The following is a 26,559-nucleotide window of genomic DNA, read 5'->3' on the forward strand; positions in this document are numbered from 1 at the left end:
ACCTCTTGTTTATATTTCAAGTCACTAATTTCAGGTATTTTTGCATTAAACCTAGATTTTGGGCTAGAACAAAACTGTATTTTAGCAAGTATCTCTTTAGTAGAGAGGAGTAGCAGGAAATATAATGAGGAATGCCTTCAGTCAAAGCAGACTGTGGGAGTGTCAGCTCTGTGCAGCTGTGGGAGATTGAATATGTTAAGAGTCAAATCATGTGTTATTGGTAAATGATTAAGAGTCAAGTCGGCATTGGCCTGTTAGCCCTGCACAGCTGTGGGAGATTCAATACTTAAGAGCCAAATTGACATCAGCTGATCAGCTCAGCCAGAGAGCTCAGTTTGGGGAGCTCGGTGAAGGTGGAGAGCACTGCCCAGAAGAACTCTGCTTGGTGAGCCAGGCAGAAGCTCTGTCCTGCGCTGGCTTGGAGAAGCATCAGCTCTACTCTGCTGGCCTGGAGAAACAGGCCTTCGAAGAGAGATACCAGGCTGTGCTACTGTGAGGAAGAAAATGGCAGCATCGAGACTGCCTGTGGGGTATGGAATTGTTTGTGGGATAAGAGTGTTGATGACCATTTAGCTGCTGACTTGCTTATCATGAAGTAAAAGCTAAGGTAGTGAGAGCATAGGTATGTACCATTTTAATAATAAAGGATTTTCCTTCTGCACCTCAATGGAGAGTCCGTGCCTCAGGTGCCACAAGACAGTTCATGCCTTGGAAGAACAAACACGTAACAAGCAAACAAGGAGCCCTATAGGGAAAATTATTTCTTGAGTTTGAAAAACACAGCTACTTTGCTTTCCACGAGACATGCAGAAACGGAACATTTGTAAAGGGGATTTTCTGTATCATCTTGGTGCACTTCTTTATTCCACCATGGCCTGTCTTGGCTATGGCCAGTGCCTGATGCTGCAAGTGTTGGAAGCATGATCTTGAATTCTGTTCTCTCTAGTGTCCTTGATGATGTCAGTGAGTGTAAGATAGCAAGGCTAACGGACTGCCATGATTATTCACATGATTCTTCCCTTGGCTTCCACAGACTAAGGAATTTCTTTTTAATTGTGATTCTGAAAACTACACTTCTATCCATTTAAATTTAAGCAAATTGCTGTGAGTTCTTTGACTATGATATTCTTATTTCAAAATCAGATCTATTATTTCACCCCCCAAAATTTTTGTCGGCAAGTTCTAAAAGTCTTCAATTTTAATTTCCTTTTTTTTTTAATTCTCACTGCTTACATTCTTCTTAGCTTTTTTTTGCTTAGTAATTTTTTTCCTGAACCCACATAGCTGTTTTGACATTTATATGATCCTCTTGCAAATACTCTGGTATGTTGATGGTCTTGAAGCACATACAACAGAACTGGATGTGGTATTTTGCTAGCTGAGAGCTTGTTTAAATCTGCAACTTTGGCTGTTCTGTTCTAAAATACTGTTATGTGCAAACTTGAGTAATTTGGTATTCAACTTGTGTTTTTAAAAAATCAACTGTGGAAGCATCCTCATTTAGACACAATGTGTTTGAGTACAGGGTTTCTATTAGATTATACTCTGGATGATGTGTTCCAGTTCTAATGGAAGTTCTTGCATACATTCATGTTGCTAGTGGTTGACTGGATCACTTGTTTACTTTAGTAATCACTTTGCACCCAGTTTTTTAAGGTCTCATTAATTTACAGGTCGTTTTAAAAAAGCCTCAGATGAAATCAGATTGGCCTCTTACTAGGCTTGCTATTGTCTGTGCAGTTGAATCAGTTATAGCTGTACCTGTAATACAGAGCATCTTGGTGCCATGTGGTGAGTTGTGTTGCAGGCATGGTCCGTACTGACCCCGTTGATAAATCCACATGCCTCTGGCTGCTTGGAGATGTTAGCTTAGGTCTTGAAAGCAGCACAGCTCTGTTGATGTTGCACCTGTGGTAGGTCTTGTCTCTGAGATTTGCAGATGTGAGCACAGTGCCATGATAACTTGCTGTATGATTTCTGGTTCTAGAGCTCATATAGGATTTTGTTTCAGTAACAGTCCTTATACACTATTCTCTTTCCCAGGAGAGACTATAGAGAAAAACTGCTCAGAAACCACCACCTAGCTCTGTTTAGCTATGCTTATTCCTTCCATTTCATAATTATTACAGACTTGCGTTACTGTCACCTTAATTACCTTCTAACAGAATGTTTGGTGTGTTTTGTGATTCTTTCTCCTCCCCCCACTGGATCTTCCTTATTGCTCAGAACCAAACGTAAAATGAGCTGTTTCCCTAGGGATGTCACCTGATTTTGGGGAGAGGGAAGCTGTCGCCTACACCCTTCAGGCAGTCGATAGGGACTTCCATTCTGCTGCTTCATAGTCATCCAGCTAAAGCCTTTGGTCTTCCTTTACAGTTTGTTCAGAACAACTTCATCTATTTCCTGCTTTGGTGGCTGGAGCACCTAAGCACAGTTTGTCAGGCCGTCATCCTCTGCCTTAAATGTTACAGTTGTATGTATATATGACTTTGTATGTGTCCATAAAGTATATATGTAAATATAGAGAGAGAGCAAGACGCTTGTTCTCTCTGCTCTCCTCCAAACCCACTTCTTCCACAGTTGAGTGTTTCATCTGAAACACTTCAGATTAATCTTGAAATTTATTTCAGTCAGGCTGAAATGCTTTGGTTTCTTAATGTGAAGTAGTCTGAACTTTGGCTAATGAAACTTTGTGTTTGCCTTCAGTGTGAAAACATGGCTGTCCTCTAGAACTTGTTGCTACCAGTAATTGCTTTTGGTTCTTCAGTTTCCAAGAACTGATTGTGTATATAATTGTTCTTAGACAACCAAAGGATTGTGAAAATGGAACTTTTGGGATAATTGTAACAAATGCTTATTAGTGCCTCTGTATCAAATGTCTTTACAAATATGAAGCAATTTTTGTGTTTCAGTGCATGTACTTTCTTGCAAACTTACAGAACCTGTTTATGATTAGTAATTTAGTAAAACTTGGCAACTGTTGTATGTGGTGTTAAATCCAGTTTACATACAGCCTACAAACTGGTACGAGTTCTACTGACTGGGTAAATCGTGCACTATGTTAAGTTGCTTTGAACTTCGTAGGGTAAAACAGCATGCTAAACTTTTCCCGTGTTTGTCAATCAAGATTGTAGTTATGCATTGGTCATGGAAATAAACCATTTAAGGAAGCGGTCTTTCAGCCTCTGCTTCCTTCAGCTTCTAGATCAAAGGGCAGTGTGTGTCTTCTAGTCAATGCCTTGCAGTTGATAAGGCAAAGATTTAAGGACTGATAAGGTTTACAAGCAGTGGCTCATCATTTTTCTAATACCACTCTCATTTTTAAATGGGAATTAGCTTGGATCCATTCAGCTGAAAGCACAGATAGAAGAAGTATTTGTTCGCTTTTATTTCTGTGTGGACATACTCTGGTCAAACTAGAAGAATAATGGTGATCACCAGCAAAAGGACCAAATGATTGCTATCTTAACACTTAACAAAATGAAGAAGCAGCCATCCATAGCAACTTAGCACTCTTGTCCACTTTTTTTTATTTTTTAAAATTGTTGATAGAGCTCTGTGCTCTCAGGGGTACTACTGTTGCTTCCTTTGATTTAGTGTAGCTTCATCCCAGTATGTTAACCTCGAATGCGTGCAATCCCAGTAGAGATCAGGATGCTGGAAAACTTGCTTTTTGCTGTGAAGTAATGTAGTAACTTATGCCTCTCTCATTATAGTCTGTGATAGTGAGAAGAACTTGATGCACCTTGGATAAATTCTATACCTGTTTATGATTCAGGCTAAAACACTGGATGAAGGTTTGTGATTTGAAATTTGGAGACTGAGCAGCAATAAATTAAAAAGAATGTAGGTGTGGTGCTTTGTCAGTGCCATCAGGGACTGGATTCTCTGCTCAGGTAAAATATAAAAATGGAAGTAAACATAAAAGATGGCTATTTAGGAAAGGTATGTAGTAATCAAAAGTACTTAACAGTGCTTGCTGTTCTGCTTTTATTTCAGACAGAAGAGAATATGCTCTTAGAATTCCCTGTGTACTCAAACTCCATTTTTTCAGCATGCCCTGCTCATAGAAATTGTGAAGTTGCAGCAGTGTGAATGAACATCAAAGACAAATTCTCATCTGATGATGCATTAGGTCTGAAATAAGATGTTTGAGAGGAAAACTGCTATGCTGAAGTAGACTTTACAGTCTTGGAATGTTTGACATCATGAATAAGTGGAAGATATCAGTCTTCACAGGCCTAAAATATTTTGTCACAGGCATATGTCTGTAAAAATTTTATGAAACTGCATTTTGATTGATTCACTGTGTTTTTTTACTGCAGACAAAGAATTTTTGACCGATTTTTTCCGTATGTGGATACTTCCAAAGTATCAAGTTTGGAAATGGATTTGAGAATATTTCTTTCGTAAAGGCTTAGTGCCATCACTGTGGTGGTATTGGTAGTCTTCAGCAGAACAGTTTTACTGTTACCGTACTAGTTAACCTATATAATAGATACTCAAAAGCTGTATCTTTAAACCCAATTTTCTTTTTTTAACTAGATATGAAATACTACTTTTACAAATTTATGTGGGGTCAGTATTTAAATGCAACTTGTATATATACACTTTTCTAGCCAAACTTGCTCATATGGTCAAACTATAAATAGAAATATAACAACAAATATCTGCTACTAGAATTATGTTGGTGAGAGATGCGACTGTGGGTATATCTACTCAACGGGCTTTGGTTTGTGTCAGTGGAAACCACCATCCAATACCACCAAAATAATATGCTAGGAGGATTTTTTGCCAAGTGCTCTTCCAAAGTGCCTTCCCTAAGCTGACAAAAGTTTTGTGATCATATTTGTATTGGTGATCTAGGGTGGATTTCTCTTCTCCACTAGCAAAACTGTGACTGAAGCTTAGACACACAGTGCATTCTGCTAGTGTGTAAAAGATTAAATGCTGGGTTTTTTCATACTCAACTTGCAGTATATGGAACATAACATTTTTTTTCCCTGTTCTTTTCCAGTTTAGGTCTAATATCAGATTCTTTTCATATGTTTTTTGACTGTACTGCTCTATTGGCTGGATTAGCAGCTTCAGTTATTTCAAAATGGAGGTCAAACGATGCTTTCTCATATGGGTAAGAAACTTCAGGCTGTAACCTTAATGTATTTCAGTAAACGTCTAGGTAGTAATTTTTCACTGTACGGATAAAACCTCTTTTTGCAGAACATGGAAAAGCTATGTTGGAAGTATTTTTTTTTTTACGGTGAGTTATGTAAATCTTTAAGTTGGTCCCCCTAGAAATAGTAAAAATGTGAAGGCATTGCCTTCGGGGGGCAGGTTTATCACTTCTAAGATCTCCGTTATCATACTAGTGGAAACAAGTTACGCAGCAGAAAATTGCTGAGCACTGTCATGTGTTAATGGCAGCAGTGAAGTAAGAGCATCTGCATCATGGGTTTGTCCTCACCGTGCAGTGAGGTGCATTACAAGGAATCTCAGACTGCTGGTGCCCCATGCCACCTTTGAAACCGAAAGGTGCAACTGAAAGGAGCTAAGTCTCTGTGGTGCTGCACCTGAGTTTATAAGCCATGTTTCTTGGAACCAGGAGGATTCAACAGCAGTGGCTGCCATTAGCACAGATCCTTTAGGCTGAGGTGTGTCATCCCACACTGCCCTTCATGGATATAGCTGCTGCAGCTGGTTCTGTTTCAAGGGCACTTGTTTCCACTGCACACTGCAGTTGTGCCCTATAGAACAATACTGATTATACAATATTATTAATTGGTGATACTGATTAATTACCAGCAAATGAGCTGTAACATGGGTTGCTGCATTCCCCATAGCGTTACTGACCTGAATGTCAACATTTAGCTTCAGCTGTCTTGCCTAAGCATGGATCAGGTAGTTTGAAACTTAAAGCACTGCTTAATTAATGTGGAAACTCCAGTGTGCCTAGAAATCAGTTTAGGAAGAATTGATTGTACCATGAACTAATTGCTGTGAAAGAAGGTTTTGTATTAATTACTGCTTTGCATTTAAACAGCTGGTGTTCCATTTATTAGAGAACAACCACAGTTTATTAAGTCTGATGTTTGCTACATTAGAATTACATGTTATTCTAAGCTGGCTGGTATTTATTGGAAAAATTTAGTAGCTGAAATAAATCATATATTTACCTGTAGTTTATATACTGCATCTTCAATGTCGCAAATCCCTGTGTAATACAACTGTTTGAGAACTAGAAGCTTTTACTCCAGTCTCTAAGTTCTACTTTTAATTTTCACCATTTAAATGGAGGTGATAGTATTTACTTTTGCTTTTTTGTTTCTTGCAGGTATGTTCGAGCAGAAGTACTTGCTGGTTTTGTAAATGGTTTATTCCTCATCTTTACAGCATTCTTCATTTTTTCTGAAGGTGTTGAGGTATGTGATGAAGTCAATTGCACTATCAGTTGTCACATTTCTATTTGTAGAGCGTATTTAATGGGGATAAAATTTTTGAAATTTATTATGTTCATAATTGGTTAAAAATCTGTGATTTGAACAGAGAATAGGGCCATCTGAAATTGCTGTTTTGTGATACAGAAACCTAGCCTTTTCAGTGTATCTGTACTAGCTTCTTAAATAGTTTGTTTTGACTGTGTGTAAAGATTCTGTGAGATTCACCCTGTGCTTTTTTCAGCCAGCTAAGTATGTCATAGAAAGATCTTTACTTCTCATTGTTAAAAGGACAAATGAGCCAAGAAAGAAAGGCCAAAACTAGTCATTCAGAGGAGAGGAAGTTAATCATAAGAAATGGAAATACATTCTGTGAAGAAGTTGAACTAACTCATTAAAGAAAGAGCATTATCTTCCAAATCTTGAAGTCTGATATAAATGGCAAGTAGTAATAGCTTTAACATTTACAAAAGCACTATTCTTTAATTCTTTTTTTTTTTTTGCAAGATGGTTCAGGTATTAATTTCAAGATCAAAATTTAGACATCAAGGGTGTCTGCACTAAGGTGAGGTAGGAGTAAGAGTAAAATTAATAACTGATTCTGATCAGCTTGCATTAATGCTTTTACTTTTTAATGGGAGGTGCACTAAAAATTTGATTAGACTTCTAGTTCAGAAGACATTCTAGCGGTGGTTTTTTTGAATTAATAGAGAACTGGGAGCTTTCGGGAGCATATCCTCTACATAGATAAGCCTGTAATTGCTTCAAAATCAGTACAAACTGGGCTGAAATTGCCTAAAAGCTTGGGAAAACTTCACTCCAAATCTAGAATCAGCAACAAAACTTACTAGAAAAATGAAAAACTACTACTGGAAGTGTCAAGAGTAATGTTGAAACATCACTCTTCTCTGGTCTTAGCTCCCCTGCTGAGTATTCCCTTTGTTTGTGATGGTGACTCCTTTTCTCCCTGTTATTTCAAAAGTTAACATTTGCTGAAAGTTCCATTATCTTGCTACTGCTTGTACCTTTCACCCCTGTGAACAGATTGTGAATGTCTCTCTCCCCTGTCAATAGTAATTTAAACTCTCCAACACTTAGCTTCAGATGCACATTGTGTTAGGCATATAATGTCTTGTTAAAAAAAACTTCCAAAGAAAGTAGGGTAAAAAAGAATTTTAAAAAAATTACCAGTCTAGATTTTAGAAGTTTTGAAAAATGCCACAGTTGTTCTCAGTCTTCGTTTCATTCCCCTCATCACCTCACTCTTCTAAGGAGAAAGGAAGAAATGGCATTCTAGACTCTTGGAAGTTGTTTGTAAGACGTGGATTGCGCAAGTCATCCAACAAAATTGCACGTTTCCATGTGGTGTTGCGCCACATCCCACAGCACAAGAAATCTTATAATAAAATTTAGCTGGACTATCAGAATATTCTACTATACTTCTGCAGCTTTAATAATAAAACTTCAGTTTCAGACAGTAGGAATTAGTCTGTGTACCATCTGAAAAACTGAAAGATCTGAGTAATTTCTAATTACATCTTTATGTATGCCTGGGTTTATGACAATGCTCCTGTATTTAAGCATTTTTTTCAGTGCCTTTTAATAATGTAAAGAGATTGTTAAACTACATTTACTTCTTGGTTTGTTTTTTGTTGGTTTTTTTTTTTTAGAGAGCACTTGAGCCTCCTGATGTGCATCATGAGAGACTTCTTCCTGTTTCTATACTAGGATTCATTGTAAATCTTATAGGAATATTTGTTTTTCAACATGGTGGCCATGGGCATTCACATGGCTCTGGTAGGATATCTATCATTTTCAATAGTTTACTTCCTTGGCACCCTGTGTTCCAGGATTTGAGAAACCCAGGATTAAATTTTCATGTCTTTTTAGTGCCAATCCTAGCTAAATGTGTATGTGACTTGTTGCAATATTGACTTTTATGTTTTATCACTAGCTCTAGTATGTCGCTACTGCAGTTCTCATGTTAATATCTGTAACGGGAAGACCCAGAACTCCAGAATCTGCTTCCTGGAACATGCACTCTTTTGCACCTTATTGGAAGAGGTTTGCAGAGTGTCTTTTGGACAAAATTAAACTGGAGTTAAGTGAGGTCTTGGCTGGAAAATTTACAAAACAGTGTCTGAACCAAATTTTAAGTATGGGATGATTCAGCTTCAGGTGCTTCTCAACTTAGTGTCTTTTGAATTTAAATGCAGAATGTATTTGCCTAAATATATAGTAAACATTTTGTTTAGTTTTTTTCTGTAATGCTAATTGGTATCTTTTTCAGCTTAACAATAAATGTTATAGAAGTGGTGGAAGAAAATAGGTTTTGGTCTTTAAGCAGCAATTTAAGCTTTAATTTTTAATGTGTAAACGATAGCCAATTTCTGGTTTCTTATAAGGGCTATTTTTAATGTGCGTGTATCTAATTATGTGTACATTTTTCAAATTGTGCTAAAAGAGTAGCACAACTTGTCTCAGAAGTGGGAACGTATAAAAGCACTTGACTTCTCAAATCAGGTATATATTTTATATGGCTGCAAAGCATAGATTTAGATGACAGTTTGTGTTAATTTTCTAAACTTACTTAAAGTCATACTTTAAGATGACCTAAAAGATTCATAGGTTTCAGGAAGCTTAGAAACAAATGTAAGCATACTTTTATTCAACACTTAAATTTATACTCTGATGGTGATATTTGTTTATAGGGCATGAACACAGCCATTCTCTATTTAATGGTGGTCTGAGCCACGGGCACAGTCATGGAGGTCATGGTCACAGCCATGAACATAAACATGCCCATGGACACGGTCATGGCCATAGCCATGGACACTCTCACGGTCAGGATTATTGTCATGGTAAGTACTTAGTTAATGTCATAGACCATCTTGACTCAGTTGAAGTTTGCTATTAATGATTTACTGAAAAAAAAAAAAAGTGGGTCCTGCAGCTTGTTGCAAGCATACACGGAAGTAGTTTCACTAAATATGCAGTATGCTATGCCACTACCATGTTCTGTGGTTCATTTTGGTAAATGCTGTTTCACTTATAATAAATTCAGTGTTAGGTAAAGCAAAACCTTTAAAAACTACATTTTTTTTTTGAATGTTCACCATAATGTTCCGTGTTGGCCAAAGATAAAACAGATGTATGCTATAGAAATATAATGAAATTAGTTATGAAGTGCTCTGTTTCAATTTTTCATTAAAATCAATAGACAAAATTACGCTGCTTTGCTGATGTTCTTCATTTGAATAATTTTATAGATCAAGATATTAGGAAAGATGAACAAGCAGTTTGGCTTCGGGTACTTAGGGATTGATATGTCATACTTGGTTTGTGACCTCAAATATGAGATTTTCCACATCTTATGTAGTTGTTTAAGTGCGATATGAAAAAGGTACTTGGTATCTTATCTATGCTTAAATCTTTTCCATAAAGGTGCACAATCTGTGAAGGGACATCCATGGAAAGAGACAGTGTGTTGTTTACTACCTATTTGAAACAATGCAAATGAAAGCCTTATTGAAATGCAGGGTTGTCAATCCTTCCTGCCTAAGCCATAAAGAAGAATCTGATGTGACTGAAAAAGTGCATGTTCAGAGCAGAGAATACTGTGGTAACTTGCAGACAGGAGGTGACAAAGAGTATAAAAATATTTACTTGTCCCTTTCTTGCTATTTTTAGTAGAAAATTGGGGCTTGTTTTCCTGGAGTTTCATGGGAAAGCAGGAGCTCCCCCATCCTGTGTCTCGTTCTCTCCATCCCCACCACTCCAGTAGAACAGGGAATGTAGCCATCTGTTTTGTGCAAATCAACTTTTGCATAAATTATTGTATATCTTCACTAGAAGTCATTTGCTATCATTTAACAAGTTTTTCTTAAAATACCTTTCTGACATTCCTTTCAGAGGAATAAATCTGCTTGGATGAGAGTATTTTTTTGACCTAGTTCTACATTCTCCAAGTCTTGTTGTTGTTTTACATTGGGTATAAATGCTTGCTTAAGTGAAATACTTCTGGTTAGCAAATTTATGTGATCTTAGTCTTCTTGCTTGTGTATATGTCTGGTATTCTTGAGGGGGCCTTATTTTGCTAAATACTACAAAGGTCTTATTTCTCAGTTTGTTTTGATTAAAAAACAAATGTTGCTCTTTTTATTTTTACATATGTAAAATAAATTTTATATATGTAAAGTGGTATTTTGTTTTTTAAAATGTGTTTTAAGACTTTTGACTTAATTGCTGCATTTAAAAACAATAGTTAAAGTATTGAGCAGCTTGTCTGTTCAAGAAATTTCAGAAAAGGAAGACCATAACAGAATATACCACTAGAGAGAGCCTTTATGTAGGTTAACATGCCAATAATTGTCTTCACAGATGACCATTCTCTTGAAGGGATGGCTGGATCCAGCAAACAGATTTTACAAGGTATGATGAGAATAAGTATAGTGGCTTCTTAGTTTTATCATCGTCTGCCTGCCTGTGACTGTTTAGAGGGTGCCTCTGGGTAAATGCTCGATTTTTTTAGAGGAGCTATTTTATGAAGTCCCCTTCTACCTGTAAACAGAGCAGTGCCATACCCTGTGCATAGCTAGGCGTCGAGACATTCACTGAAGTCTAAATGTAATGCAGTGTCAATACAGTTTAAAAGGGAGATCCCAAAAGCTGGGATTTAGCTTCTGTTACAGATGCTGAAAAATCAGATAATAAAAATCTAGGAAAGAGTGGCTGAAAGCAGAAACGTGAGGAGCCTACTTGCAATGTATGCTCCGGAAAGTGAAAAACAGTATTATTAAGATAGAATGTATTTGAAAAATGCAGATTGATTTATTTGTTAAAGGGCACCTGAGCTTAAAACTTGCATTTCATCAAGCTATTGCAGTTGGTTTAGACAAGATGGTAATTCACTCTAAATTGCTTGAAGGAGTATTGGAGTCCGTGATCTGAGCATTAGTGTAAATAAAATTACTGATAATTTAGATGTCAGTTTTGAGCTTTGATGAATTATTTTTTGAAGTGTTCAAAAGTTAGAGGGAGAAAATCATGTAATGTAAGAGGGAGTAATTATTTGGCATACCCAAATGTACATATTGTTTTCTCTTATTGGATGATTTTCTGGTTTGTTTGTAGTCCTTGAAAGGGAACGTTTTCAACCTCTTCCAGAAGGCATAGCAGAAGATACTTGAAAGTCAGCCTTTTCATGAAAGCCACATTTTAATTGACGTGTATTAAAAAGACTCAATTTCATATAGTTTTACTTTTTCAATACTGTTGTGGGTTGCCTCTGGTCAGCAACTAAGCACCCAGCAGCTGGTTGCTCACTCCTCCAGGGGGACGGGGAAGAGAATTTGAAGAGTAAAAGCAAGAACTACTCTTGGATTGAGATAAAGACAGTTTAGTAAGGAGGTGGGGGGGAGGAAGAGAAAAAAACCCAACCCCAAGTAATGCAAAGATGTTGTGGTTTAACCCCAGCCAGCAACTAAGCTGCTCGCTCCTGCTCTGTTCCCCCAGTGGGATGGGGAGGAGAATCAGGAAAAGGTAGTAAAACTCGTGGGTTGAGATAAGAAGGGTTTAGTAACTAAAATAAAATATAATAAAATGTAATAATTGTAATGAAAAGGAATATAATTTTAAAAGGAAATAAAACCCAAGAAAAGACAAGTGATGCACAGTGTAATTGCTCACCACCTGATGACTGAGCAACAATCCTCCCCCCAGTTTATATACTGGGCATGATGTTCTGTGGTATGGAATATGCTGTGCTCCCTCCCAGCTTCCTGTGCACCTGCTTGCTGGCAGAGCACGGGAAACTGAAAAATCCTTAACTTGGGGTAAGTGCTACTTAACAACAACTAAAACTTCAGTGTGTTATCAACATGATTCTCATACTAAATCCAAAACACAGCACCATACCAGCTATTAGGAAGAAAATTATCCCAGCCGAAATCAGGCCAAAAGACAATTGCTCACCACCTCCCATCAGCAGACCAATGCCTGGCCAGTCTCTGAGCAACTGCTGATTTAGAAAGACTGCCTCTTAGTTTTATTGCTGAGTGTGATGCTATATGAGATGGAATATCCCTCTGGTCCATTTGGGTCAGCTGTCCTGGCTATGTGCCCTCCCAGCATCTTGCCCACCCCAGCCTACTTGCTTACAGAAGGCCTTGATGCTGTGCAAGCACTGTTTGGCAATAGCTAAAACGCTGGTTTGTTGTCAGCAGTGTTCTAGTCTCAAGTCTAAAACACAGCATCATGCAGACTGCTATGGAGAAAATCACACTCCATCCCAGCCAGACCCAGTACAAATAAAGACTTGGGAAAATGACTAAAGAGCTGATTTATATTTGTACGTTGTTTTTATGAGGAGGCATTTACAGAGTCTGAAGAACTGTATTCAGAATGCTATTTCTGAATGACTGTTCCTGTCATTGCCAGCAGAGAGCTCCAAAGGCTAAATTTTAGCTAGCTGCAAAGTGCTTGTTTCTTTGTCTTTTAAGGTAGTGTGTTATTCTTCAAAACAAGAGTGAAGTTGTTCATGTCTGCAGTATTTTTTTAATTCTCAAAATCATTTGTCTTTGATTTATTTGCCAAATAACTTCCACAAGATACTGTCAATGAAACATCAGCATCTTTTAGAGCTTCACAGAACTCTTTCTGCTAAGTCTTTCCATCTTATACAGTACTTACTGTCTGTAGGCATCAGGGAGCATAAGTTTCTTTACTGTAATATGGGTGGATATTGAATGAAAAAAATTTATCTACATCAGTTAATCACTGCTTAAGTTGATAACTATGCCATGAAATACCTCTTACTGATAAGTGCAGAAAATAATGTAAATTTTTCAAATGCTCTATATTCTACAAGTGTGTTAAAGTCCTGTGCTTGCTTTCTGTGTGTTTGAACAAAAACTGACCAATTTAACTGACAAATTTAACAAGTGTAAATCATGTTATCTAGTTCTTGCATCCCTTCTCAGTAAACTGTCTTTGAAATACTCCATTAGCTTTAACAACACCAAGTTATAATGATACCAATTAATCTCTTACAGGTGTATTTCTACACATCGTTGCAGACACGCTCGGAAGTATTGGTGTAATCATATCTGCTATACTGATGCAGAACTATGGTCTAATGATAGCAGATCCTATTTGTTCAATGCTGATAGCGCTGCTTATAGGTGTAAGGTAAGTGTTGCTATCTCTGATATGTGTGGTACTTTTGATGCTAGTTACAGTGCAGATTACAGCTCAGAAGAAAAGGTTTGTCTATTGTGCTAATGACTTATGACATTTGCTTTTCTTCCAAGAGTGATACGTTACCTCTGTTATGTACAGCTGTTCTGGTGCGCTCTTATGTCAACTATCTTTCTTTTCCTTTTCTACAGCTACAGCTTTTGCTCTTAAATCTGCATATTTTACCCCTGTTTGCATAACACTACAGAAATGTCTTTCAGGTTCAAACTGTAGAAAGCTTTCTCTCTGTATTTAGCACATGCTTATATAAACCAGTGTGCTCCAGTAAATGGAGCAGAATGGCGTGAGGGCAGCAGAGTTGAGCCTGCTGGCACAGGATGTGCCCTTGTCCTTGACAAATCAAGGCTGGTAATTTTTATTTATTTTTTTCCTCAGTGAGAACTGTCATTTCCTTTGTATTTGTATTCTGAGACATCCTTATTTCTTTTAAGATCTGATGGAAATGCTTCAGATAGTTCTGGGCTTTCCCAGTTACTGCTTACCAAGATCACTGTAAATGTGAAGCTCTTTGGAGTAGACTGGACAAGCAAACATTTCATTCAGTGGTGCTGTTATTGAGGCTTTTCTGGCAGCAGTTTCAGTGGTGACATAGGGTAGAGTGCCACAACTCCAGTTACAACCTAATAACTGAACACCTTTGTCTCTTCAGCAGTGAATGTCATCTGATTAACTGCAGCTACTTATGCTTATAACCATATATGGCATGTTTATACCATATGCATGGCAGCATTCACAGAATTATTGATGTGAATCTCCCTATTTACCAGAGTAGGGCAACGTGCTTCAGGAGCTAAATGCCCACAGAAATCTGCTAGAGATCACCATGAAATTACCACTTTAATATAAACGTAGTATTTTGACTTAAACCTCCTGTAATTTTATAAAGGACAAATTATGACAAACTAAGCCTATTAGTGAAATCTTAAAAAATGGGAAAGAAAATGTGCAGGTCACCAAGGGGGAAGAAACTACTGCTGAGGTAATAGCTAAGTAAAACACAGGTTTTCATACATTTTGTGTTTTAAGGGTCTAGCTTTGTGTACAGCAAAGCACAGGTGGAGTGCTGGTCAGAGAATACCATGTGCATGAAATTTTTTTTTCTGCCATTTGTACAGAGGTTGGAAGAAGACTACCTTCCATGACAGAGGCTTCATAATAAAGCTGTTTATAGGTCTTCTAGCACAATTAGGAGGAATATTTGAGGTCCTTGCTCTGTGCTGAAAATGCTGGAGAAATCACTGTTTGTTGTGTCTTTTGACCTAATACCAGACCTCAGCCTGTAATGTTATTCTGTTGGTCCAATATGCTGTAAGTGATCTCTAGAATCGCTATGCTGAGTGCAGTCAGCTGCATCATAGTCAGTAGAAGCAAGCTTATGTTTTGTGCAGACTGACACATCCTGGCACAGCAGTGGAGAAAACACTAATTGCAGGGTGTTTCTTTTTAATTTTTTTAAGCAGTCCAACGGACTTAACTGCCAACAGCTTTGCTGAAATACACTTAAACAAGATCATAAACAAGATGACTGTTTCAGATAAATATTCTTTGAGAGCTTGAGTCCCTTTTTGTGTTGTTTGACTTCAGTTAACTTCATTTACACTTCTGGACATAAAATCATTGTTTATTCTGCCTTATTCTTCACTATGCTATGTGTGTGAAGTGCTCTTCTAGAATTACTGCAAAAGGTTTGTCAGATTTTCCCATAAGATGATCTTTCGTAACAGTAATATGAGGGTCCAGCTGATGATTGCTAGGATATATAACAGTTTTGTCCGTAATCTTTTCAAGTCACCTAAATCTAACCTAGAGAAAAGATTATACTGAAATTTTGTGAAATTCAAAACTTGAGGAGGAAGAACATTGGCTGCAAAAATTTTAAACTGATAGTGGCAACAGGTGTGTATTTGGTTTTAATTGTCTGTTTGTTGATGGGGCATGTGTGGGTTTGAGGTTGGGAGGAGGGGGATGTTCAATATCTAGTACAGGGATTCCTGCCCACTTCTGTGGGCCTATTTGCAACCCTGATAAATAACCTTTGGGGGGGAATTGGCTTTAGATTAAATGATTGTGCTGTTTCAGAAGAATATTTGTCAATTTTACTTTTGCGGACTATCCCACTCGGGTCCCTCTTACTAGTTAAACCAACTTTGATAAGGTAGAGTGCGATAAGAGTACATGTGTGCTCTGACAAGTGGACCCATGCATGTGTGTTTAAAAATCAGGATCTGTTCTTTGTAGCTGTAGTAAAGCAAGCATAGTTTTGAATCAGAGATGCAAAAGCCAGTCTGGTAAAGTTGCCCAAAAGTTTTAATGCTGTCTGGGGACTTTCCACTAGTTGGGACTGAAAAGCTTTGATTTTTTCAAATGGGGTTGTATAAAAGCCCCAAGGTGCTGTGTCTTCTTAGAAGAGTACTTCAGCTGATTGGTTTAAATCTAAATAGTAGTGTATTTTTTATTGCTGATATTCCAAAGCTCTTTTTCATGACTCCACATTTTAAGTGTATGAAATCATCCATTTCCATTTTAATTAGCTGCTTCGACCTCTGGTTCTACACCAAATATATTAGTTACTAACTGATGAACTAGAGGAGGCAATACTCTCCTTACTGCTGTTAATGGTTAACCAACAGCTCTTGGTGAAAGCAAAACCTTGAGCATGATCTTCTAGATCTTTGAGTACTCTGAAGCTTTAAAATAAAGCACTTGAAACATCAAAATCTGTATGGAAATGCTTTTGCTCTTGGCTGTCAAGTTGTTATTTGGGAGGGAGACTTCTTTCCTAGGAGAATGTCTTTTTATGTGTGTATATCTTTGAGCTCTTGTGCTGGCCTTCTGCCACTTGTTCTCAAATGACAAACTACTGTATTAGATTAAGACTTGCCTATGGTACAGGTGCTTTTCTGTCATCAGGAATGTATCTTAGGAAACAGCTGTGAATACTGCAGGTGGCTACATGAGTGTAAATTTTAAGTCATGGTGGAAGAGGGGTCCAGACTTGAATGTTTTCTGTTAATTTTTAGATAACAAGGATACACTATTCTGCATGTCACAGTCTCGAAACCCTGCTGGTTGCGTATGAAAATTAAGTATACATTGAGCAAATTATTTTCATAAAGTTGAAAATTCCCAATAAAATACAAACTGGTAAATTAATTTTTACTCATGTTGGTTGATGGCTTTCTCCTCTAAGGGAAGGATCCTCAGATTGCAGTGTTGCTTTGGATGTGTGTTTAGTCTAAGTAGTTCATAAACTTTCCAGCTGGAATGAGTTTGCACAGAGATGAATTAGGACAGAACTGTAGATGTAAATTTGAGGCAGGAGTCTTCTACAGGATAAACAGCATTCTTGTAACGGTATAATAAGGTACCTTGAAAGAAGTCTTTGGATTCCAAACTTTAAAAAGTAGTTTTCTTAATCAGTTGAACAATCTGGGACACTGTCACTATTGAGATTTGGGAAAGATTATATTCATTCTTGCACTATGATGGGTATTATTGGAAGTATGTATTCAGAAATATGTTTGAACTATTTTCAACAAAACCAGGTTTATTTTCTGATGCTGAACTTTAGGTATATGTATTTAAAAGAGGAATTGAGGAATTCTTATGGTAATAGGTGGAGGTGGAGCAAAGATAATGGTGTGACAGTAGTTATGTATGTGGGTTTGAGACTAGTGAGAATCCATTCTGTCTTTTTTAAGAAATTACATTGGCATGTTTTTTGGACTGATGAGAGATTGTCATAGGAAGATCTAAATAATGCATTAATGTGGTGCCATTGTGTAACCAACTCACAGCTTTTATATCGCTTTTATATCCTGTAAAGATACTATGATGCAAGTAGTATAAAGTAATCTAGAAAAGTAATTAGATTAAAATGGAGAAATAACAGATGTTGAATTTGGTATCCATTACTGGATGTGGGATAGTATTTATGAAATCACATGATATTTTGTTCTTTATCGAAATAAGCAAATTAGTAGTATTGTGAACTAATAAAACTATCACAAAGAACTTTCGGGTTCTCAACTCTAGCTGCTTCATTATCTGAGTATGTATTGAAATTTTCTTGAAAATAATCTGACTGAATTTTGGCTCAAATTTTACAAAAATACTTTGCAATTCAATTTCACAATTTTCATGAAACTGATGATTAAACATAGTTTAATTTAAAAATATATACCAGTATATCTGCATTAGTATCTTACACTTTGATTAAATATTTGCTTGGACATACAAACTGTGGATATCATAGTGCACTTAGATTTTTAGCATACTTTAAGGTCATAAAGTAGCTGTTGCAGTTTATTTATGCCATTGCAGTAAGCTGTGCTTCTGTTGAAAGTCTGATACTGTGTTCATACAGGTCAAAATACAAAAGCATAATTTTAGGAAAGTGTATAGAATATTTTGTGTAGTCCAAATGTATCAGGCAAAGGTGTACACTGTATAGAATTTAAGTAAACTAGAACTGTAAAAGTAATGCTTTTGATTCTTCATGTACAGTTAATGTTTGTGATAAAAAGCTGAATGAGGTGATGGTGATGCCTTTAGAGGTTTGTGAGAGTCTTTGAGGAGCATTTTTATAGCTTGCTTTTTAGTGAGGCATTTCTCAAGAAAATGTTACATGAAAAAGACAAACTAAAAATAAGTTACTGTGTAATTGGTGAATTTAGTGTTTAATACTTGGCACACTTTTAGTTGTTTGAGGGTTTAATGAAGTTTATTTTTTGTGCTTTTTTTTTCTGAATAGAATGTGCATATGCCGTTTAACCTGGTAGTGATTTGACTTCAATCACATATCCTACAAGTTAATGGTCTGAGTTTGACTTAGTGTGCAGGGCATGGGTAGGGGATAGGTTTGATCCAGGGGTCCTTTTTTTCTTTTTTAATCTGTAATCTTTTTGGGATACTTATGTATCCAAAGAGGGAGTAAAGCTAGAACACAAATCCTTATTCCCTTCTGTGGAGTTATGTCATCAGTAGAATATCAGAGCAGTTGCATGTGAATGCAGAGGGGAATCGTTGCTCTTAATCCAAGATTGCTTGTGTCTGGATGAAGATGATGTTGAGTGTTTGCTTGCTGCAGTGTTGGACGGCGCTCTGATTTACTCAGGTCTTGCCTGCTCCTATTAGTGGGTCTTCTCTTTCAGTTTTCTGAAATGATGGCAACACTTGCCAAAAAAAAATCACAAAAATATCTGTATAGGATGACTAAAGAACTTATCATTGCAATATAAAGCTGTACAGCCTCTAATTTGTAACTTATTTTGCCTTATGCAGATGCATGAAGCGTTGAGCAATGCCTCTTCAGAGAAGTCAAGCAGCGCTTTTAATTCAAATGGCTGAGCCTTCCTGTAGACAACATCTCTAATTAGTGCAAATTGTCAGCTACTCACATGGTTGCTCTGTGTTGCTTCTGTGATCCTTCACTAAGGCTGCTCTAAGGTGGCATATTCTCTGCCTAAATGCTCGTGAGTTAGCACAGAACGTTCGGGCTGCACAGTGAAAATCCAGTGTGGGATTCTTCTGAGGTTGTTTTCACTGACAGATAAATACACTTGAAGCTTAGTGGAAGCAGAAATTGGGTAGCTCTTACTAGAGTATAGACAGGTAAGATCAGTCTATTCCCTCTAGTAGACTATGACTCTACATCCCACTAAAAGCCTGTCTTCAGTAGGATTGTTTAGAATATTGTTAATACCTATTACATCTCATGCTTTAAAATTTATCTTCTTGGAGGAAGAAAAATAGCCCACATATTACTGTTCTGATAGAGGCAAAGGCATGAAGTCAGATACTTTCCATAATTTCATTATGCTTTTACTTGCTATAGAAAGTTGTGTTTTCTCCATGTACGTATTTATCTGTTGAGTCTTGACAAGCAGAGGACTTAGTAGTTTGTGGTTTCTCAATTGGAGGGCTATATCCTGTAATCTTTCAAAATCTCTGCATCATCAATCTATGGCCTGAATGGTGAAGCTGGTGTGGGTGGGACATTGTAGCTCTTGAGTGATCCTGGATGCTACCACTAACATCTGATGAATCTTTCTTTGATTACTTTCTGTACTATCTCATGGAAGTGTCTATTTAATTATAAAGCATAAATAGGACATGCTTAAAATAGATGAGTCTGTTTTACTAGTATTTTGCTTGAAGTCTTTTTTTAAAAAAAAAGCTTGTCTATTTCATAATTCTTCAGGTTGACACTCTTCAAGCTTTTTCCAAGGTGTTTTCCTCATAATTTAATGTGCCTGAACCAATAAACAATTTCTCAAGGCTCTAAACTGCTTTTAATATTTAAAACTAAATGTTCATTTGTTTTTTAGCCTTAGGATTCTAAGCCTTATTCTGAAATGTTGAAGCAATTTTAGTATTTTGATCAGCTATGTGAAATTAGTCATCAAGCAAAAGCCACAACTCCAGTATAAAGCAAGACCACTATTAGAGCCACATGTTTCTAGAAAGGCACTGTAGACTAAATATGATACTAGACGGGATAGAAAATGCAGACTACATATTAAGTGGTCAGAGATGAGGCAATTTACTTCAGTCATTTAGTGAAGTTGTTTCCATGGGTTACATCATTTTTACATAGAGTCTAGAGCTGCTTGAACATGATATAATATGAAACAGCTTTGGGGGAGGACATGCCTGTAACATTTGGGGTATATGCCTATAATGTTTGGGGCATAGCAGCATAAAAAAAGAATCACTTTTTTAAATGAGGTGCTGCATTCTGTAAGATTCAGAAGGAATGTTCTATAGCAAAACTCCCCCAAACTAGCATGCTTGTCATTGGTGTTTTGAGCCATCATTGCTAAATGGCATGCACTACCTTTATTTACAGGGTAATGGTACCTGCCAGCTTTGCCTGAGAGTCAAAGCACCACATTATTATGAGAACAGACAATTTAAAATAGGAAAAGTAAATGTTAAACCTGTGATCCTTGTCTTGAGCAAAGCTTACAGTCTGATTAAAATTGCCATTGCCTAATAGAAAAATTTTATTAAAGTTCAAGTTCTGAATTAGGTTGACAGTCTTGGCACTACAGTTGTGGATGATGGATGGGGGGAAAAAAAAAATTTTGAAATCTGGCAGTAGATTTTCTATGTCGGGGTTCTTTACCCCGGCGTTGTTTCCAGCCTTGTTGCCCAAGATGATGACGATGCCAGAGTCTTGCTAGCTATGCCTGCAAGAACAGTGGCATAAACAGGATGGGACTGGAATGGGTATGAGTATTAGCTGAATGTGATGATGCAAGTTGATTAAAGAGTCTGATGCTTTTACTCTTCACTGTTAATGAAGCCATGTGTAGCAGTGTCAGGCTGGATTTATCAGGTTCATGTCGATAGCTTTTATCTGTTTGAACACCTTTCCTTTCCTCTGTAACCATGTGTGTGAAAGTGTGATGTGCTGCAAACTCATTCTGCCGGCATTAGCTGCTTTTGCTATTAAGCTTTTGTAGAGGATGTGTTTATGTCCCAAGTCTTCTTGTGAGTTAGTGCCTCTTTCAAATTCAATTGTCTTGTAAAAGAATGATATTTTAGATTCAAGGCTTGGTAATCAGAGACCATTGGAAAATTGTGTCTGCTTTAGCAGCAAAGCTTACAGACTGCTTATGCATGAAAAAACCCTCCACTTAGTGAGAATTCAGCATTATTTCTTTTGCTCAGTAATCTTTTTGTAAATTAAAAAAAAAAAAAAGGGGGAAGTACCAGTGCAATAGTTGCTGCAGAGACAACCACATGTATTTTGCACTAATGACTAATCAAAAAAAAAAAAAAAAAAAAAAAAGGAAAGCTTGGTCAAACTCTTTAACTGCATTTTCAGCCTGCTTGGTATAGTCATCTTTCCTAGTGTTTTCTTCAGTCACATGAGATGGAACTAGTATTTCTAGTGCCTCCTGGTGATTGGTTTTAGTGTTTGAGAAAAGAGCATATTCTGTGGAGTTTTGGTTTTTAAATAAAGATTTTGTACTTTAGTATGCATGAAACAATGTAAAACCTGAGACATCAGAAAACTGGATTCTATAGTTTGTCATGTTTGGCTTACAGTAAAAGACTACCTTATAAGATAGTGTCCTTTTAGATGCAGAGATGTTTGCATGGGCTTCTGGGCTCTAACAGCATTTGTGAGGGCATATCACATCACTGCAGCTGTCTTTTGGCCTTGTCAGCTTTGCGAAAGACAAATCTCTAACTGAATGCAGTGTCTGTTAGAGGAGGGAGGTGTGACCTGGCGTATACTTCAACTTTCATCTACAGTATGAAGCCATGTCCTGATTTACTTCTATTCTTTGGACTTCTAAGGTGTTGCTGTTTCAGTTAAACATCATGGCTTTAGCTTTTTTGTGAAGTCTGGATAAAAGCATAATTTGTGCAGCATTATTGCCAAAATCTTGCACAGGAGGTTTCTCTCTTAAAGCTTTAGTGTGGAGCCATTGCAAAAACATGAATAGGTGAAATCTTGCCAGCAGGGAGACTGTCAAGCTGTACTACCTATACTAGGCGTGGAGTGTCTTTCCCCATTCACCTTTTTGTATATTAGTTGATTTTGAGCTAATGGTTCCAATACATGCTGCTTAAAACTACACCCCATTGCCTGGCAAGGAGAGACAGTCTTTGATGCTTGTATGGACCCTGCTGATTGCATAGACTTAATCTTGGAAGATGAGTTTCTTGGGCAACAAAGTTTTAAGAATGAAGCAATCTCAATTTTAAATGCATCTTCAGCTGAAGAGCTCTCTAACAGGGTTTCAACTTCCTCTTTTCAATCCTGTTCCAGTTTCACTGACCAAATCCTCTTTTTGGAATGGATTAACATGCCCAACCTGCTAGTCTTAAATTTCAGTAGGCTGTCTCTCCAAATCTCCTACTTGCCAGTTAATTTCCATTCCATCAGTTAATGTTCATCAGTTTTATCAAATATTGTAAATAAGTTGTGCAAATCAGACATGATTTGGTTAGATTTCTTTCATGGATTTTTTTCACTCTGGTACACTCATAGTAGTGTGTTCCAATAAAAAAGGAAGCTCCTACATTGTCCATTCCTTTAGTCCTTTTCCTGGGAAAAAATATGCAGCCTGTGCGTGTGTGTTTTGAAGCCTTTGGATACGTATTTTAGAGGGGCCTTGTTAAATTCATAGGGATGGAGTCAGTGTTCAAAAAACTTGTATTCAGTCTGCATCCTGAACTCGTGTATTGGTCTTTCAAGGTTTTTATTTAGAAGCAAACCTGCATTTTAAATAGTTAAACTGAAACCAATTCAGCAATGGAGTAGAGTATTTTGGCAGCTCCAACAGCCTTTGATGTAATGCTTGTGACATGGACATTATTTAGTGAGATGGGTCCATTGATAAGAGAACCTTTTCCCCTAAACTCCTGTAATCCACCATCTGTAGAATGTGACACTCCAATTAAGATTCCTTTAGACACATTGACAGTTATTGCATTGCTAAATGTTTAATTGTCTTGGTGACAGGTCCAGTTTAGGCAATTCCTGCCTGCCCCTAATTGCTTCTTCCTATTTCTGAACTGATTCCTTAGTAGCAATGCAACTGTGTGAGGCTGTGTGATGGAATGCATGAGGCAGTGAATTTGGGTGGAATAACCAGTGTGTCTGCAAGAAGACTTAATTTTAGGTGGTTGTTTTTCCAGGGGTTCATTAGTCAGTAGTCGTGCAACCCTCTAACTCCCACTGCTGGCTAAAGATTAGCCAAGGAGTGAGTTGAGCAGTCCATCAGCCAGGACTGCTTCCATTTACAAATGGAACCATCTGTTTAAAATGGAAAGGAATGGTTAGGTCATGCTCTTCATGATGGGCAAATAGGCAGCTGGTCTGTGCAGTGTGTTCTACATCACTTGATGAGATTTTAAGCAAAGCTTCTGTATTTCCTTTAACAGACAGCTCAATCTCTTACAGATGTTTTCTGGATGCTTTTTATCCCATCACACTATGTACTCCAGCTGTGATGACAGTGCTGAACACAGAAATTCAGCTTACAATTTCTGAAATATATCATCACTTTTGGTTTAGAGTGTTAGGTGACTTTATATGCTCTTGAAATTAGATTGTTATTTAAGTTTTAGTATTGGGCTATAGATATTTGTCATCCTCTTGAAAATTTGGGGATGCTCTACTGAGCCAGACATGATGCACTACCCCTGAACAAAAAAAATCACCGTACTTAGTAAGAGTATACATTTTTAGTGGTAGCTTCAGGTTATGGGCTTACTAGTCTCTTGGTTTTATCAAAAAAAAAAAAAAGGAAAGTAATAATAATAAAAAAGGATATTAAGTGTCACCTTAGTTTGCTGATTAAACCAGACTATTCGGCCAGGAGGGAACCTCTAATTGCTTCCAAATGTTTAATCCTTGAGCTTGGATGAGACCCTACACTTACTGTATTCTATATGCTATAGTTGTCTGTTTCTGACAAAATAACTTTGTTATAGCTGGACTGGTCCATACTAATTTTGTTTCATGATCTCCCCATTATTATCTTAGTTCATAAGAAAAATATGCCTTAAGCCAAACACAAAAGCAAAAACCATTTCAGTTGCATATTTTTATGGTTGGTTGTGAGTGATTGCCATTGGAGTAAGTTTTGGTTTTGAGCTATAGTTACCAGCTGCTTTGTCATATAACTTCTACGACACTAAGAGATTTCATCTCAAATCCCATGATTAAACTATGAATCTTTTGTGATTGTCCACCAGTTGTCTCTGTGGAAAAGCAGGGGGAGAAGTAATCTTGCCATTAGTAAGAAACCATAACAATTTTGTCAATCCTTTTATTTAGCGTACCAGGTTTTCATGGCAACTTTCTCAGCTTCTCATGAAACAGCTACAGAAAAACTTCAAGAGCATTAAGGAATGTTGTGTTGCTCTTTGTTCGGCATCTTTTAAAAATGTGACAGTAGCTAACTTTCTTTTTTCTTTCCAGTATTGTTCCACTTCTAAAAGAATCCATTGGAATTTTGATGCAGCGAACTCCTCCTTCCCTGGAAAACACCCTGCCTCAGTGCTACCAGAGGGTGAGCTCTTAGACTTTGCTTCAGATCAAGCTGCTGACTGAATGAGCCTCAACTGTGTGTATGAGGATATTTTGTGATGTTTTTCCAGTAATGCCTGTGAAAGGTTCCTTAGATTGTACAAAGGGAGGTGCCAGGTTAATTCTTATTTTTCTGAAGTCCTAAATTGTATGTAGGTTCAACTCTGTGTTTTCAAATGTGCTATGCTGGTTTAGAAAAATAGATCCTGAAGCTTTTCCTCTTGAAGTACTTTGTACTGATACAAAGTGGATAATGTTTTTCTGTTTTCTGAGGTGGAGTAACATTGGAAGTGTATTTATAAGAATATGTAGATTACTCTGGATTTGACCTCACCTGGTACTCCTGTTTAACTTATCTATTACTGTGTCATGACCTGAACATTTAAGCACCTTTGCGAAGTTAATACAAAGCACTGGTATGAGTGCCATCTTTCCTCAGGAACTTACAGGATTGTACCTGTTATGTGGAAGGTTTGCTGAAACTTGACAGAGGAAAAAGAAGGGTTTCAACAGGACAAGCCTAAGCCCTCACAAAATATTTACAAAAATACCAGTATATTTCTGTTAATAGAATATCTCAAGTTGTTTCACTGGAAAATTCCTGCATTTGTAAAAATTGCTGTTTTAATTTAATGTCCTCTGAAATCTAGTAACTGACTTTTCTCTCTTGGACACCACTGTTTTCAGAAATGGTTTCAGTTAAAATATATGCAGAATGTAAATGTAGCAAGATACAAAATCATGACACGTACATACAGTCTGCATGTCTTCACCTTCCTTACAATTGCTGAGATAGTAATAAGGAATTTAAATTAAATACCACAAATTACACAGTGAACTAGAAGTAAAAGAATGCATTTGCTTTCATTATATTTTCTGTAAAAAAAAAATCATAGTACAGACAAACATTTTCTGAAATACATTTTTTTAAATTTGCCTGTATTTTTAGGTGCAGCAGCTGCAAGGAGTTTACAGTTTACATGATCCACATTTTTGGACCCTCTGTACTGATGTTTACATAGGGACTTTGAAACTATTAGTAGCTCCTGATGCTGATGGAAGGTGGATTCTAAGCCAGACTCACAATATTTTTACTCAGGTATGTCTCATTGGTGGAAGTCACATCTCAGTGTAAACTGCCTGTCACGTGTGACACTGTAATTCTTACCAAGAAAAATGCTTCTGGTTTTAGTATCAGTGTGTTTTGAAAAGCTTCTCTGCTCCAGCTCTATAGAACAATTTCAAAATACTCAGTAGTGTAGACAGAATTACTGCTCCTCTCTGCATTAGGTTTTGATGCCACTTAATGGAAATAACAGCTGTAGTTGTCTGAGGTGTATCAAATTAAGTTGAAATCCTATATTGACCTATGAGGAACCAAGAAAATATATTAGATTTCCCTCAAGATAGGGCTTCTGACCACAGACTGAACCTACTTAAGTTTTTCACTGTGCTGATGCTGTATTTGTCATTCATTTCTGTACCTCTGAGAATCTGTAGTCTTTGCATATGTTGTTGTCTATTAGTAGTATTTGTGCTATGGTGATCCCTAGTTAAAGCATAACAATCAGTTGTCATGTTTGTATATGACCAGGGTGTTCCTGTTTATTTCCCTACAGGTTATATTTTTTTTTATATAGATAGTGAAGCATTTGATAGCACTTGTAGCTGATATGAAATGCTGGAATTCTTGTGAACAACAGAAACTTTATTAGAAGTTGATAGTTCTTGTCGTAAGATCAAAATCTTACAAATTTCAGATTTTTCTGTTGCTTCCTTACACTTCTAACCATGAAACTTGAAATTCAGTTT

The 26,559-nt window shown here is 37.1% G+C and overlaps 1 protein-coding gene across 9 annotated transcripts in view; it reads left to right on the forward strand.

The window, feature by feature from the left end:
- SLC30A7 (solute carrier family 30 member 7) overlaps window positions 1–26,559 on the forward strand; it is a 31,612-nt gene that overhangs the window by 1,985 nt on the left and 3,068 nt on the right. The window contains exons 3-12 of one of the 9 annotated variants that reach the window (XM_074832626.1): window positions 3,717–3,896; window positions 4,000–4,135; window positions 5,018–5,131; window positions 6,332–6,419; window positions 8,105–8,231; window positions 9,146–9,295; window positions 10,815–10,865; window positions 13,487–13,622; window positions 24,640–24,730; window positions 25,697–25,846. In XM_074832626.1, the coding sequence (XP_074688727.1) occupies window positions 5,046–5,131; window positions 6,332–6,419; window positions 8,105–8,231; window positions 9,146–9,295; window positions 10,815–10,865; window positions 13,487–13,622; window positions 24,640–24,730; window positions 25,697–25,846 (879 nt within the window). In that variant the 5' untranslated portion in view covers window positions 3,717–3,896; window positions 4,000–4,135; window positions 5,018–5,045. Of the gene's footprint in view, window positions 1–3,716; window positions 4,136–5,017; window positions 5,132–6,331; window positions 6,420–8,104; window positions 8,232–9,145; window positions 9,296–10,814; window positions 10,866–13,486; window positions 13,623–24,639; window positions 24,731–25,696; window positions 25,847–26,559 lie in introns of all 9 variants that reach the window. The other 8 variants (XM_074832621.1, XM_074832622.1, XM_074832625.1 and 5 more) reach the window with 8 other exon arrangements.

The sequence above is a fragment of the Strix aluco genome, chromosome 8 (assembly GCF_031877795.1).
Source record: "Strix aluco isolate bStrAlu1 chromosome 8, bStrAlu1.hap1, whole genome shotgun sequence".
Taxonomy (NCBI): Eukaryota; Metazoa; Chordata; class Aves; order Strigiformes; family Strigidae; genus Strix; species Strix aluco.